Source organism: Lagenorhynchus albirostris, chromosome 4 (assembly GCF_949774975.1).
Source record: "Lagenorhynchus albirostris chromosome 4, mLagAlb1.1, whole genome shotgun sequence".
NCBI lineage: Eukaryota > Metazoa > Chordata > Mammalia > Artiodactyla > Delphinidae > Lagenorhynchus > Lagenorhynchus albirostris.
Genome location: NC_083098.1, coordinates 21,152,339 through 21,168,996, shown reverse-complemented (window position 1 = coordinate 21,168,996; position 16,658 = coordinate 21,152,339). Strand labels below are relative to the sequence as shown.

General features: G+C 43.3%; 1 protein-coding gene and 1 pseudogene across 1 annotated transcript in view; one reads left to right on the top strand and one right to left on the bottom strand.

Moving 5' to 3' along the window:
* Positions 1-15,489, bottom strand: part of MGST2 (microsomal glutathione S-transferase 2) — a 49,305-nt gene extending 33,816 nt beyond the window's left edge. Inside the window, exons 1-2 of the mRNA XM_060147675.1 lie at positions 15,371-15,489; positions 10,949-11,048 (exon numbers count right to left, since the gene is read on the bottom strand). Coding sequence (XP_060003658.1) covers positions 10,949-11,048; positions 15,371-15,407 — 137 coding nt within the window. The 5' untranslated portion in view covers positions 15,408-15,489. The remainder of the gene's footprint in view (positions 1-10,948; positions 11,049-15,370) is intronic.
* LOC132519198 (ribosomal biogenesis factor-like) lies at positions 12,066-12,426 on the top strand (annotated as a pseudogene).
* Positions 15,490-16,658: the final 1,169 nt, after the last annotated feature.

The window sequence follows — 16,658 nt, the reverse complement described above, 5'->3', positions numbered from 1 at the left end:
TCAAGTTCCACCCAGGGGTAATAACAGAAAGAATCTTTACTGGAAGAACAGTGGGGCAACCAGCCATCCTGGTTTGCCCTGGACTGAACAGGTTTTCAGAACAGGGGACTTTGATTTTTTAAACCAGGACAATCCGGGCTTTGCCTGGAACAGAGGCATTTCCTGGGACACAGAAATCGGAGTGCTAAAACTGGGAAAGTTCCAGGCAAACTGGCAAGAGTGGGTCACCCTAGAAGATGGGCCAGTGGAGCCAATGGAGATTGAATATTTAAAGCCACTGAAAGCCCCCATCGTCCGTCCCCAACTCCAAGGGAGCCTGGGCCTGGGGGCTCAGGACATGTGACCACTGCAGATCCCTGTCTGGACCCGAAGGCTGGGAGCAGTGAAGGTAGTTCTAAACTAAGTACTGCTTGGGCCCTATCTCTGTCATTAAGTGTATGTACTATAAAGCGCAGCCCATACTGGAAAAGAAAGAATCATATTGTGTTCTGGCAGTGCCTAAAACCCTAGTCTCTGACTTTTTTTAATTGTACAACCCCAATAAAAAATATCTGCACGTCCTACTATAGCAGAGGCGGCTGGCTGACAACAGGGGTGGTGTGAAGTTGGTGCTGTGCAGTAGCTGCCCAGTCAGGGATACACTTCCCCGCCTCCTGGGATCTTAGTGGGGCTACTTCTTGCCAATGGAAAGTAAGTGAAATGAAATACGTCACTTCTGAGCCAGATGGCTAAGCAGCTGGTGTGCCAAGCTCCCTTCACCCCACGCACTGGTTGCATGGAGAGAATGCTGAGGACCCGGATGGGGACAAAACCCTTAGATGGAAAAAGCCTTGGCCCCTAAATGACCATGTGAAAGGGCACCTAACCAGGAGCACCCATGTAGGACTTGACGTGAGCAAGAAAAACGGTAAACTTCCGTTACATTAAACCACTGGGAATATGGGACTGATCCATTAGCACAGTTGATACATTCGACTGGAAAAGAGTATCATGTACATTATAAAACAAACACAAACTAGAAATTAAAAGATGATATTTTAAGAGTAAATATAAATAGGAGCTCCAATGTTTTCCTCACTCCCACAGCAGAGTCCTTAGTGTGCCCCTCAATGTGTACACATCACTTGGGAAATCTTTGGCCTTAAAACACTTCTGAATATTTCTGCCATTTGATAGATTTCTCGTAAGCACTCAACATGAAACTTTGCTTATGACAATCACGTTCATAGAAAATCTGAACCATTTCCCATAGAGGAAAACCTGGACAGCCGGAGGACACCTCTAATGCCATGCTTAGAGTATGACAACTTTTAAAAATAAAAAGCAGACAAGGCAACTTAAAGGAGGTTTCCCTCGTTCAAGATTTTTGCTGCTCCTTTTTCTTCTTTTGTTTTGGTGACTTGTTCTGAAACACCACCAGTAGGTTGCACACCTCCATGAGCTACTTGCACTATTAACAGAGACCCAGACTTGGTCTGCTGGCTTTTGACCCTAAGAAGTGTTTTGGATTATTACATTGGCTGGAGGGTCAGAGCAACAGGTTAATATGCTCAGAAAAGGCTTGGGGATGAGAGGTTGCTGGAGCTAATCCTTTTATATAGACCTGTAACTAGCTAAATTGTCCCTTGTCAAGTAACCCTCTGGGACACAGGAGGGAGGCTGCTGCTAATGGCAGGAGGGCATGAAATCTAACTAGCACTTCAGTGGTACTGCTGATAAGGAACAGGATGGGGAGATGAGGGAGTGAGGCTTGCAGCTCATCCCAATTCTAGCTGCCTCTCGTCCCCTGACTACCTGAGAATCACCCAGCTTGTGTGACAGAAGCTGTTTGGGGGTGGTGTGGACTAAATGTTTGTCTCTCCAAAACTTACATGCTGAAGCCCTAACCCCTCAGTGAGGCTGTATTTGGAGTGAGGAAGTAATTAAGGTTACATGAGATCAGAAGTGTGGAGCCCTGATCCAATAGGATTGGTGCCCTTATAAGAAGAAACACCAGAGAGCTCTCTGACACCTGCCAGACTGACTGACTCTCTCCCTCCCTCTCTCTCTCTCTCCTCTCCCTCTCTCCCTCTCCCACCCCTCCACCAAGGAAAGGCCATGTGAGGACACATTAAGGCAAGAGAAGAAAGCTCTCACCAGAAATAGAATCAGCCAGAACCTTGATCTTAGACTTGCAGCCTCCAAAACTGTGAAAAATAAATATCTGTCATTGAAGCCACCCAGTCTATGGCATTTTGTTTCAGTGGCCCCAGGTGACTGATACAAGGTGGGCTTTAGAGGAGGGTGGAGTGTGAAGACTCATCGTTTAGTCACTCTCTCATCTTGGAGAACCCAAGCCCTTTATAACTCAGTGAAAAAGTACATCTTGGGATTTCAGCTAATGCCTAAGATCAGTACACTTGTAATAAGAATGGAGATGTGTTTATTGTCTCTCTATTATTTATCATCTTTGTACTTACTACAAAAGTAGGTGACTCACATTACTATAATCCTGGTGCTGCAGAATATTTGAAAAATTACTCTATTGTGAATTTTCCTTTTCTCCATAGGTTTTAGGCATGTATTATGGTCAACAGTTTTAATTTCAGGATTCAAAGTGACTATAAGGAGTTAGTAAATGGCAAAAAAAAAAAAAAAGGAAGAAGAAAAAGAAGAACTCTAGTAGAGTAAGAAAAGGCTAACATTTCTAAAGAGTTCTCAGATTCATGACGATTGGGTTTACTTGTGCCTTGTGGCAGGTTAATTCTGGAACAGGAACTTAATGATTCCGCATTAAGCAAATAGAGTACATACAAGAAAGAAGTAAGAGGCAATTCTTCTACCTCACCCAGAACTGATGGAACCATTGTTGGGGTACTAGGTACATTTCTAGGCTCCAGGTTTAGAAATAATATGAACAATTTTAGTCTGAAGAGAACAACCAAATTTTTTAATGATTGAAAAAAGAAGCTGAATTTCTGCTACCTAGCCTCAAAATACAGCAGATGAAAGACATTTAATAATGGTCCTCAAGTGTATGAAAAAGAGTGAGGTCATCAGCAGCTATTCTTCTCTTCCGGTGAGGACAGAATCAGAGGAAATATATTTAAATTACAACAAGATCAATTTATTACTTGGATCTACTTTTTAAATTTATAAAAGCCTTTAATCTAAAGGGATCAAAGTGCTCAAATTAGACTAGATAGAATTTTCTAACCTTAGCAATACCATGAAGAAATGGCCCTCCGTGAAATTATAGCTGCTATTTTCATAATTTCAAAGAGTGTATTCTGGCAAAAGACTGCAAAACTCTAGAAAGAGTCACCTCTAATGCCCTCCCTGGAGGAAGGGAAGAGGAAGTGAATGGGGCCTCTAGAGAAGGGGCCCTGGGCTAGTAACTCGGGTAAGCTGGCTCCGTAATAATCCTCGCTGCTTGACAGGTAAGTATCCAACTTGAGGCGACCCTCGGACAGGAAACAGGGACTTCAGGGGTGGTCAGAGGGATCTTGAAGTGGTTGCTATGAGATGTCAAATTCCGCTCAAAGAAAGAATTAGTCATAACAGCGGGCTTCTTGACTACACTTAGGGCAAAGCAGCAGGAGCAAGAGTAGGGGAAGAGGCAGCGTTTCTGTTACTCATGAGGCCATAAGATCTTCAAGGGAGGCTGAAGGGACTCAATGCTTTGGTGCAGAAGAGCCAGAAAAGAAAGTGTATTCCCTCTTGGGGATTTGCAGAGCCCAAGGGAGCCTTCCCTGAAAAAGAGAATAGGTAGCCGAGTAGGCTTTGGAATAAACCGGTTATCCCAGGGGCTCCTGCCCTAACTACCTCAGATAAAGTCGAAATGGCTTCATCAGCCACGAATCTTCTCTGATCTGGCCAAGTTCATCGTAAACCTTCGAACCTAAGGCAAGAACTGGGCTAGTGCCCTGGAATATCCAAGAAGAAATTCAGAGAAGGGAGTAGGACCATTCCCATCCACCCTTCAGAGAGAACCCAGGACAACTATACTGTGACCTTAAAGGTATTTTATGGCTCCAAATCCCCCACCCCACTCTAATATTGGCTATTATTTTTTAACCCCTCTCTGTTCTGCCATGAGTAATCAAACAAAACACATCTAACAAGGAAATTGGATTTGGATACTTATAAACAGCAACTTAAGAGAAATATTTGGAAATGGTGTCCACCTTTATTTCCAGGACAAGAGGCGTCCAGATGCAGAAAAGGAAGGAGAGAGCAGTAACTCGAAAGAAAATCAAATCTGTGAAAACTATGTGAACATAGAACCAGAAGTGACCCAAGAATCTAGCCTGCTGGAAATCCAACACTCCCCAACAAAGTCTCAGAACATGAAAGACAAAGTGAGAAGATGCAGAATTTCCTCCTGTGATCATTTGTATGAATAGTATGGTATCTCCCAAACTCCAAACATTAATATATTACTGTCAAAAATTTAGCTTATTATTTTTGTATTAATCAACTTCTTTTTGACTCAGACAAATTCGGAAAAATGAAATTGTTCCCACTTGCGGTAGTGATGTAAGAGTGTAACTTTCTAAATAAAAGATAAGTATAAAAATAAATGCCATGAAAACAGAAAGTTGTCAGATTCTTATTAGATGCTATTGATTGCTGGAGACTCTGAGCATGAGACCCTTCCTCTGCTGAATGGGGGGAAATGGGTGTCCAGATGGTGTCGAGAACACATCCCAAGGACTTCCTGCTAAACATGGCAGATTGAACCCGTGTTTGTTTCTTCTCCCTCCTGAAACCTCACTAAAATGCCAGTAAAGGAATAAAAAATAGATAGAAAGTCTTCAAGAACAGAGAGAACGGGAGCAGACACAGCAGTGGAAGAGAGATGGTAGCAAATTTCTGAAGGAAAACCAGCACAAGGGGAACCATAGCTGAGTTGGCAGAGTGCGGAAAGCTGAAGCTACGTGCCTGTAGGAGGAAGAAGCAGTGAAGACTGAGACAAGGAATTCCCCGGCAGCACAGTGGCTAGCACTCCGCACTGTCACTGGCGAGGGTCCGGGTTCAGTCCCTTGTGGGGGAACTTATATCCCACAAGCCACGTGGCACGGCAAATTAAAAAAAAGACTGAGACAATCCTTATCTCAGAACCCAAGAGGCTCAGCAATTAGGGCCCAGGTCCCTTGGAGGCCAAAGGCTGAAACAGAAGAACTAGTTGAAAGACTGTAGAAGGAGGCCTTTGGCTCTGCTCCACCTCTGAGCCCCACCCTACTCCTCCATCAGAGGAGATGGGAGGATTATTGTCTGGAGAAACTGAACCAGAGAATCTCTGGGGGCTCCAAGAACAATGGAGCGTGAGGGTAAAATTCTGTACCGATCATAGTGCGAATTCACATACTGCAGAGTGGAAGAAGCTTCCTTCCTTCACCCACCACACTGTCAGACTACTAGAAGGCAGGCCTAATATACCCACCCTCCTCCCTCACCCTTCACTCCCTCCTCCCTCACAGGGGAGTTAAAGGTTTTTTTCCTAGAGGAAGTTAACGGTCCCATAAAGATGACCTACAGATGCCAACACCTGGGGTCCCCCCAGAAGAAGGCTGCCTCCTGATCCATCACCCTTCAGTGAAGCTGCCTTCTCAGTAAGCCCCATCTCTGCACACAGAGCCCCCAGTTCTCTCCCTAGTGCCTCTTTCTTAAATTGCACAGATAGCCAATCAAGAATGACCTGACATTTGAGTAAAGCCTCTAGGGTCTCTTTTGCTCAGATCTCTTTGCTGGACCCTTGTTTTCTTGGCCTCATCAGGCTGGAGGGCTCTAGGTTCAGTCCTTGGTCCTCTCCTCTTTTTGACCTATACCCACGCCCTTAAATATGTCATCCAGTGTCCTGGCTTTAAATGGTTTTCATGTGCCAATGACTCCTGAATTTATATTTCCAGTTCAGATCTCCCTGCTAAAATGCAGACTGGTATATCCAACTGTCTACTCTCTATCTCTGCTTGGATGTGTAAGCAACAACATATTAGCCAGTTTATGATGCAATAACAAACGATCCAAATAGCTTAGTAGAGCACAGTGTCTAAAGCCTCTCCTTAGCTGTAGCGTTAAGTCCCATCTCCTGGTCTTCCCCCCAAAACTGCTCTTCCTGCAGCCCTCTCTGACTCAGTTAATCACAATTCCATCCTTCAGGATGCTCAGGCCAAAAATCTGAAAGCTGTTCCTGACTCTTCTCACACTCCATATTTGTTGAAATCCTATTGGCTCTACCCTCAAAATATATACAGAATCTGCCGTATCTCATATGTCATCTGCTATCTTCCTGGTTCAAGTCGCCATTATCCCTCACCCGAATTTTTGCAGTAGCTTCCTAACTGAATTTTCTGCTTCTACCAATGCGCCCAGTCTATTCTCTGCAAAACAGACAAAGTGATCCTTTTAAAATACAAGATCATGTTACTCCTCTGCTTAAAACCCTGTAACGACTTTCCATTTCACTTAGAGAAAAAGCCAAAGTCCTTACAATGGCCTTCAAGGCCCTGCCTGGTCTGGTCATCCATTACCTTTCTGACTTTCCCTCCTACCACTCTCTGCCAGCTTCCTCTCTCAGCTACACTAACTTCTTTGCTAACCCACCAGTCACATTTCCACTTAAAGTCCTTGCATTGGCTACTTCCTCTATCTCAAGAGCATCTTCCCTACATGGCCACATGGCTAATTCCTTCACCTGCTTCAAGTCTTTGTTCAAGTGCCACCTTCACAGTGGGGACTACACTGACCACTCTGTTTAAACTGCAACCCACTCTAGCTCACCCCCCAGCAGCCCTCCCCCACGTCCCTGTGTAATGCTGTCGTTTTTGTTGTATAGCTTAACACCACCCTCTTACACAATATCTTATTTTCTTACGGTATTATCTGCTTATTGTGTATCTTCTGTCTTCCTTGGCTATAAGATAAACTTCAAGAGGGCAAGGATCTTTGTTGGAGTTGTTCACTACTATCTCCCAACAGTGCCTAATACATAGAGGTGCTCAAAAAATACTTAACAGGTGAATAACAAATAAAAATTAAAGGCAAAGGCCAAAATAGTAAAGTAAGAAGGAACTTGGAAGAAACAGAAATGATAAAGGAAGATTTTTTTTAAAAAATCATTAAAATCCTCAGAAGAGAATAAACTGCATCTATGAGACAAGAAATGAATGATATAACAGCAGCAGCAACAAGAACTAAACAACAATCAAAGAATAAAAATTAATTCTTAGGAATTAAATTCATATTTGAATTTTTTAAAAAATCAGTAAAAAGTTGGAAGTTCAAGAAATTCCCTGAAAGAACAAAAGTCCAAGAAGATGAAAAACTCAAGATGAAAGAAAACTAAAGATCAGTCCAGGAGGTCAACTTACGACTAACATATATTTTAAGAATGAGGGACAGGGCTTCCCTGGTGGCTCAGTGGTTAAGGATCTGCCTGCCAGTGCAGGGGAAATGGGTTTGAGCCCTGGTCCGGGAAGATCCCACATGCCACAGAGCAACAAAGCCCGTGTGCCACAACTACTGAGCCTGCACTCTAGAGCCCGTGAGCCACAACTACTGAGCCTGCATGCTGCAGCTACTGAAGCCCACACATCTAGGGCCTGTGCTCCGCAACAAGAGAAGCCACCACAATGAGAAGCCCGCGCACTGCAATGAACAGTAGCCCTCACTCACTGCAACTAGAGAAAGCCCGTGCGCAGCAATGAAGATCCAACATAGCCAAAAATAAATAAATAAATAAATCTATTTTTAAAAAAAAGAATGAGGGACTTCCCTGGTGGTCCAGTTGTTAAGACTCCCACTCCCAGTGCAGCGGGCCCTGGTTCGATCCCTGGTCAGGGAACTAGATCCCATATGCATGCTGCAACTAAGAGTTCAAATGCCGCAACTAAGGAGCTGGCGAGCTGCAACTAAGTAGCCCACCTGCCGCAACTAAGACCCAGCACAACCAAATAAATAAGTAAATAAATATTTTTAAATAAATAAATAAAATAAAATAAATAAAAGATCCTACAGGCCACAGCGAAGATCCCACGTGCTGCAACTAAGATCCGGTGCAGCCAAATAAATAAATATTTTTAAAAAGAATAAAAGAACAGAGAAAATAAGAAGACAAAATTTAGGGGTAAACAATATTTTAAAATATTCTAGAACAAAAGGGTATGAGTTTTCAGGCTGTGAAAAAAACTCCTCTAGGGTTCAGCATAGTGAAGAAAAATGCCTCTGAGCAAGCACAGCACTGTAACACCTCAGGCCGGGGATCAGGGGAAGACCCTAAAGCTTCTACAGTTTCCAAACAAAGCATCAGAACAGCACAGAACACCTCAACAATAGCAGTGGAAATTAGATAATAATGAATACAATGTTTTCGAAATTCTGAGGGTAAGGATTTTAACAAAGAAACAGAGGCATATTCAGAAGTGTCAAGACCTACCATTCCCCTTCTCTCAGGAACTGTCTGGAGGATGTGCTCCACCAAAACGAGAGAGAAAAACCAATACATAGGATAATATGAAATCCAGGAAACAGGTGATCCAAATCAGTAGGGTATAAGGGAAATTCCTAGGATGATGACAGGAAGTTGTGGGATGACAGCTACGTAACAGATCTAAAGTGCAACCTCCAGATTGGAGAAGAAATATGGAAGACTAAAGCACAAATGACTCCAAGGAAAAAACAAGTGGTATTACTAGCTTACTTAATGTATTTAAATGTACTGAGAGGAAATTTTCAGTTCTGCTGAAGATTCAGAGATGAAACTAAGCAAACAAACAAAGAGGCAATTATTAACCCCATGTAAAGCAAAAAACTACACAAGAAGGAAATGTAACCATAGTATACTACTTGATTCAGCTTTGAACATTATTTACTTAATCACAACAACATAAACATTGATTTAACTCAACGAAGTGATATAACTTTTCTGGAAGGATGAAGTGAGGAAAAGAGGAAACAGAGGAGCATGAAATTTTTTCTGCCATAAAAGGAAGTCAATTGATAATGTCTAAAATTTGTGAATCAATAAATAGCAGTGAACACATAGTATTTAGAAATATGGAAATAAATACCAAAAGTAGTAGTCAAAAGGAGTGCCAATGGCTGTCTCTGGGGATGGATTGGGGATAAGGAGAATTACTTGTTGTTATAAGGCTTGTAACCTCACTTTATTTTCAGACTACATACATGTATTACCCTGATAAAAATAAATATTTGGGGATGTGGGACATACCAGCACCAAATCAATACTTTCCACTTGATATAACACAAAGATTCAAAGACAGTGGAAATGACTTTCTCATCATGTGGTCCAATGTTATTTAAAATCATACCTTGGGGGACTTCCCTGGTGGCACAGTGGTTAAGAATCCGCCTGCCAATGCAGGGGGACACGGGTTTGAGACCTGGCCCAGGAAGATCCCACATGCTGCAGAGCAACTAAGCCCACGTGCCACAACAACTGAGCCTGCACTCTAGAGCCCGCAGGCCCCAACTACTAAGCCCGTGTGCCACAACTACTGAAGCCCTCGCACCTAGAGCTTGTGCTCCACAACAAGAGAAGCCACTGCAATGAGAAGTCCGCACACTGCAAAGAAGAGTAGCCCCTGCTCTCTACAACTAGAGAAAGCCCGCGCACAGCAACAAAGACCAAATGCAACCCAAAATAAATAAACAAAAACTTTTTAATTAAAAAAATAAAATCATACCTTGGGCATAAAGTTTCAGCCAAGTTAGATGAATAAGCTCTAGAGATCTGTTGTACAACGTTGTACCTCTAGTCAACAGTAATATATTATACCCTCAACATTTTGTTAACAGGGTAGAGCTCAAGTTACACATTCTTACCACATTTTAAAAATGTTGAAACATGCCTATGCACCTCTTAAAGTTATCTCTTGTACTACCAGTGGAGTTCATCACACTTTCAAGCCTAGGGAAATAGTGTGTGCCATCCTCCTTGGAGCAATTAGATGGACAAGAGACCAATGTTCACAGTTCAAGGGCCATGTCTGACCCAAACTAATTCAAGACATAATAAAAAAAACTGAGTAATTCCATAATCATTAAAGAAATCAAATCTCATAGCTTAATTTTTTTTCACAAGAAAAACATCTGGTCTAGATCATTTTATAGGTAAATTCTAACAACTTTGAAGGAACACACTCTTCCAATCTTATTAAAACTCTGAGAAAATAATTCTCTAATTCATTCTGTGAGGCTAACATAATCTTGATATCAAAATGAGCAAGGACCAAACAAAAAAAGAAAAATTATAGTCCAACCTCACTCATGAACAAACATGAAAAATCCCGAACTATTAACAAAAGAACCAAGCAATGTATAAATGGTGATATGTGCAATGTTTTTAAAAGCACCGGGTTTGGGGGATTAAATGTAAAGGGAGCCCTAGCATCTTGCATCAGGCAAATTCATGGTGTTTATAGTGGAATATTCTGTGTGGATCTGAAAAGGCAAGGAGCACAAGATGTTAAAAAAAAAAAAACTATGAATACACATGAAATAGAAAGCTTTCTCATTATTATAGGTTTCTGATTTTAGGAAATGGGTTATTGGCAGAGGATAACACTGACCTACCTCTGTTTTGAAGTGGAGAGGAAGAAGTAAAGATTTCAGATAGAAAATTGATAGCATAACTATTCCAACATGAGGCTACTGAACTCTCAGGGAGCCCCTTCCAGGCTCTTGGACCAAACTGCCACACTTAGAGACATATAGCAATCCCCCCTAAGATCCCAGCCTTTTCTGTAAATGTATCCTCTGAATTTGTAATATAGGTGGGTAGAAACTCCATGCACTGCCTACTTCAAACCTCAAGGATCATGAGAAGGGTCTTGGCCACGAAGAGTGGTTTGTTATAATGGCATATCTTCTCTGCGTATCTTTCCCCTAATTAGGAATTGTGTGTATGTGGCAGATCCATACCCCTGAAGGGAAAAGCATTACTCACTGTGCATGAAATATTCTCTCAAACTCTGGTGACCCAGAGACTGCTGGGGGTGTGACTTTGTATTTTGATCTCGCCTTTCCTGCCTGCAAAGCGAAATAACCTGCAAGTAAAGAGGAGCGAATATTAAACATGTGGCACATCATTATTCATTAGTAAAATGCAAGTTTAAACCACAGTTAGATACACTACATACCTATTAAAATGTCTAAAATTAAAAAGACAGATCATACCAACTAGAAAAGACAGACGGACAAGTGAAGATACAAAATCAACTGGAATTCTCACACACTGCTGGTGGGAATGTAAAATGATACAACTGCTTTGGAAAACCATTTGGAAGGAATTTTTTAGTTACACATACATTGACCATATGATTCAGTCATTCCACAACTAGAATTTTCCCATGAGAAATTAAGTCATACATCCATAAAAACCCCGTCCACAAATGTTTACAACAGCTTTATTTGTAATAACCAAAAATTAGGAACAACTCCCTGATGGTTAAGATTATGTGTCAACTAGGCTATCCATGGTGCCCAGCTGTTTGGTCAAACACCAGTCTAGATGTTGCTGTGAAGGTATTTTTTAGAGATGATTAACATTTCCATCAGTAGACTTTGAGTAAAGCAGATGATCCTCCATATTGTGGGTGGGCCTCACCCAATCAGCTGAAGGCCTTAAGAAAAAAGTCTGAGGTCCCCCAAAGAGGAAGAGATTTTTGCCTCCCTTTGGACCCAAGACTGCAACATCAATTCTTGTTGGAATTTCCAGTCTTGCAATCCACCCTGCAAATGTCAGACTCACCAGCCCCAACTATTATATGAGCCAATTTCTTAAAATAGATATGTGAGAGTGTGTATGTGTGTGTGTGTGTGTATCCTATTGGTTCTGTTTCTCTGGAGAATGCCGACTAACACAAATGTCTATCAACAGTGAGTGGATAAATAATTTGTGCTTTGTCCATACAACAGGATACTATTCAACAGTAAAAAGGAATGAACTATTAATAAATGAAACAACATGGATGAATCTCAGAATAATTATGCAGAATGAGGTGTGTGTAGATGGTGTCACCTGGAACTTGAGCAGCTGCACGAGGGGTATCGGAGGTCTGACAATGGCCAAGGACAAACTAAGAGGGCAGAAGTCCAGGAATGTATTCCACATAGCCAGCCAAAAAAGCTTTAAGGTTAAAAATAAAGCAAAACCAGTTACCACTCATCTTAAGATAAACATTGTGAATGATGAAAAAGATAACTGAGTGAATAAAGCTTTCGTAGATATACAAAAGGAACGTGCACACTTCTCAAAAGGCCTTTCTCTTGAACCTCTGCAGAAACAGCTGATTCCTCAGCAGTGTCATGAAAACGAACCAGTTAATGTTGATGAAGCTACAAGATGAATGGCTCAGTAGTAATACACTGGTGATGCACTGAATTCCCCCAAAAGACCAATAAATTAAATGTTTTATACAAAAATTTATGCTAAATGAAAGAGGCAAGACCCGCCAAAAAGTATTACTGTATAAGTTTATTTGTATAAAATTCTCAGAAATGCAAGTTAATCTACAGTGACATAAAGTAGATCAGTAGTTGCCTGGAGGTGAGGAAGGACAGGAAGGGGGGATCACAAGAAAACTTGGGGATGATGGCTCCCTGCAGGACTCAGCTTCCCTATTATGAAATGATTATGACTTTCTTCTGCATTTGCTGCATGGAAAATACATTAGATTATGAAACCCCAATGCCTGGGATCACCTGCCTCTGATCATCAGTTCTGTGACCCTCTTTCACTTTCAGACCCACACCTCCTCCTCTGTAAATAGTTCTCACCTCCTGTCCTTATCTCCCTCGTTTTACCCCGTAGTTAACTTCTGGGGTCTATTATTTCCCTTCAGATTATTTCTTCCAGTTTCAGTTTCTCACAGTTTCTCTCCAACACTGTTCTGGTCTCCCTTATTTTAGTACCTTGATATCCATTTCCTACTTGCTAATGTTTTACAAATAATTTCCTTTTCCACACCAAGTTTGCAGCTTCAGTCTCTCACTGTGTGACAGTATTAGGGGCCATGTGTTTCCTCCTGAATCATGGTACTATCTCCCCTCCAACAAGAAGTCAGTAAATACTGAACCTGGTCGAGTAAGCCTCTCACAGCCGGCTACTTTCCTTCCCCTTCATTCCCCTCTGCTGCAAATAAAGTGTTGGTCCTGATTTAGAAGCTACAGCTGAACATCTAAGTGTGGACTGGCCTCTTTCTCGTTCAAACTGTAGTCATATCACTGAAGTCTGGGAGAGTAGACTGAAGATAAGTGTGGGATTAGGCACTGACGGTTTCCAACCCTGGGCTAAGTCTTTTCAAGGCAGCATAAAGCTGGAGAGGCCAGTGGCTCACGGCCTCAGCTGGAGCCAAAGAGGAGGTCTATCTATGGAGGGGAAAAGTGGGGCTTGGCCACACTGGACCCTGCTGCTACCACTGCTTCTGACGTGCTCCGCAGCCTCAGAGAGCACACCGGGCAAGGCTTCTGGTTTTCACGATAAAATGGAAACGATGAAAGACGTGTGCTCCTAGATCTTTCTATTGGCAACGGCGCCAGAACCTAGAGCTTCAAAATTCAGGCGAATACGTGAAAGCTTTGCAGGGCTGGCTTTTTCTGGTTGTTCATTGCACCTGGTCGGCATCTGTCTGGAGCAGCAGCAAATGTGAGGAATGAGCTTCAGTAAATGGAAGACCCCGACCACCTCCAGCCCCAGGAAGGAGGACTCAGTTGCATCAGCTCCAGTTCCAAGGAGTCTCAGGTCAGGGGCCTCAGCGGGACACGTGTGCTGGGGAAAGTGAATCAAGACCCCTCATCCTGCCCCCACTCTCAGCCCAGCCACAGCTGGGCTTCTTCACCGCAAGGCTGCCTCTCAATCCACCAGAAGCTTCTCTCTGTGGGGAAGCAGCCAAGGACTGGAAGTGACTGTGTTGAACACCAACCCTGGGCCAGGCACCATGGTGGGCACTTCCTACCCAGTGTCCTGTTTAACCCTCTTTGATGAGGACACCGAAGGACAGATTTTCCCGGCCAAGGGCACCCGGCTTGTAAGTGGTTGGACCAGAAGATACAAGTCTGTTTTCAAGCCTTGAGTTGCTTCTACTATATAGCACAGGGCGTCTCACCTCTGTAAACACCAGACTTTCGCTAAAGCAGCGAATTCTGGTTCTTAATGCCAACTCCCTCCCTCTCTCTCTCTCCCCTATCTATCACCAACCACCATTGGCCCCGTCTCCCCTTCCCAACTCAGCTGCCTGAACTTCAGACTGCAATTCACACCATCCCTTGCACCCACCAGCAAACAGAACCTCTCTGTGGGGATGGCAGAGGCTATGCCAGCCTGGGGCAACCGTGGAGCTGCCCCTGTGCTCTCTGCAGGGCCAGGACGTGGGCACACACCGGGTGGACCGTGCCTACGTGTAGAGGGTCAACACAAGGCGTTTCAGACCCAAGTGCTGCTTTAGTTGGCTATAAGCATCCTGCTTCACTCCAGAAAAGACGGTAAATCAAACCACAAAACATGTGTTTTAAGGTATAATGTTTTCATAAACTCACAAAACAGACTGGCTAGCAAGTCTGCCATTGAGTGTGTGTGCAGACTCTTTATCTATCCTAAACCGTGGTGCCCCGTGCTTGGGCTGAGACGTCCGCTGCTCTGCCCCGTTTCCTGGTACAAGCACACTGGGAAAATAAAGAAACACGTGTTCTTCATAAGTCGTGCTCACCAAGGCTCAGACCCTTTTTCCCATTTTGCATGTTAAGGAAGCACATGCCTAAGATAATATGAATTGAGCAAAAGTGACCCCAGAGGAGAAGCCGCCTCTATTTAACCAGGCAATCAGGATACTGAATAATCCTAGTGGGAAGGCACTTTAAAATTTAGAATGAATTACTTAATCTGAAGCTCATATTTTTGCAGGAGATTTTTTTTTTAACTTGATAATCATACCTGCCATACCCAGCTTATTAAGAAACACACAGTAATTAAAAGATCGGGGTTCAAGAAATCACAGCCATGATTTATAAGCAGGTACAATGTTACCTTTGGAACACTCCAGATTAATATTTATAGCCCACTTCCCCCAGGTTACCGCATTTCTAATGCTCACTCGAACTGGGCTGTGGGTTGTAACTACAGATGATGCAGAATCTCTGGGCTCAAAGGCCCACAGCATCCCCACTGGAAGAACTAATCCCTGGAATGTTCCAAATCTCTGCCTGTCCCCAGGGAAGGGGGCACCGATGACCCTGAGCACAGCGTGCTCTGCAAAGCCCACGGACCACCAGCAAGTGAGTAGAAACCCCAAAACGCTCCCTCTGTGACACACACACACACACACACACACACACACACACACACACACACACACACCCCCGGGACGCTTACTTTGCTGACAGGCAGAGAGGACAGAGAGAGCAGCCATCTTTCATGTGCAAAGTTCTGGTTCACGGGACTATTCGCAGAAATCGAGGGGAAGATAACAAAGGCACTTTCGACTTGGCAAGGCTGACCTTCCTTATAAGGCGAACAGAGCTGAGAAAGGAGAGAGAGAAAAAAAGGGAGGTTCAAGCGGCTGTGTGACCTTTGCCCTGGAACAGGAATCAGAGAGGCAGGCGGGTCCAGGCTGTCTGTCAAAGATCTTCACCTGGATTGGGCACAGCTTCCCCGACCCGCTTCAGATCTCAAGCTCCGACCTGACCTGCGGGGTTAGCCCTCCAGCCTCAGCACCTGCGGCTAACCCGTCTCAGCCAGCTCAAAAACAATTCCCTCTCCTTCTCTTCCAAAGTCTGGACTCCTTAGTCCCCTGCCTGGCTCCAAGGCCTTGATGAGACCTTTCCCACCTCCCATGGGAAAAGAGAGGCGATGGAAGATTTTATTTAACCCCACAGAGATTAACATGCTAATTTAAGCCGATTCTAACTTTATTCCCTAGTAAATGGAAGATCTAGGATTTGAACCCGTGTCCAGCATATTCCAACAATGCCCTAAGCCCCCTGCCAGGCTTCCTCCCACTGTCACCCCAACTCTCCCATCATCGTGGTGACCATAATTTTTTTTAGTTGAGATATAATTGATATATAGCATTGTTTTAGTTTCAGATGTACAACATAATGGCTTGATATATGTATATATTGCAAAATGAGCACCACAATAAGTTTAGGTTAACACCCATCACCTCACATAATTACAGTTTTTTTCTTGTGCTGAGAACTTTTTTTTGTGTGTGGTACGCGGGCCTCTCACTGCTGTGGCCTCTCCCGCTGTGGAGCACAGGCTCCGGATGCGCAGGCTCAGCGGCCACGGCTCATGGGCCCAGCTGCTCCGTTGCATGTGGGATCTTCCCGGACTGGGGCACGAACCCGTGTCCTCTGCATCGGCAGGTGGACTCTCAACCACTGTGCCACCAGGGAAGCCCTAGTAAAATGTTTTTAAAAGGTTTATATTCCCTATATAAACTCAAAACAACTACAAGAGTTTGTGAGAGTTTAGCTTATTAGTTAATCAGTGTTTGTTACCAAAATTATACTCTGGATAAGGCAAACCAGAGAAAAGTTTGGTAATATAAAAACAACCCCAAACCATGTGAAAGAACTGTTGTTATGAAATGTAAACTCTAAATGTAACTATTTCTGAATAATTTTGGTGATAGATGAAAAGATATATAACTATAGAC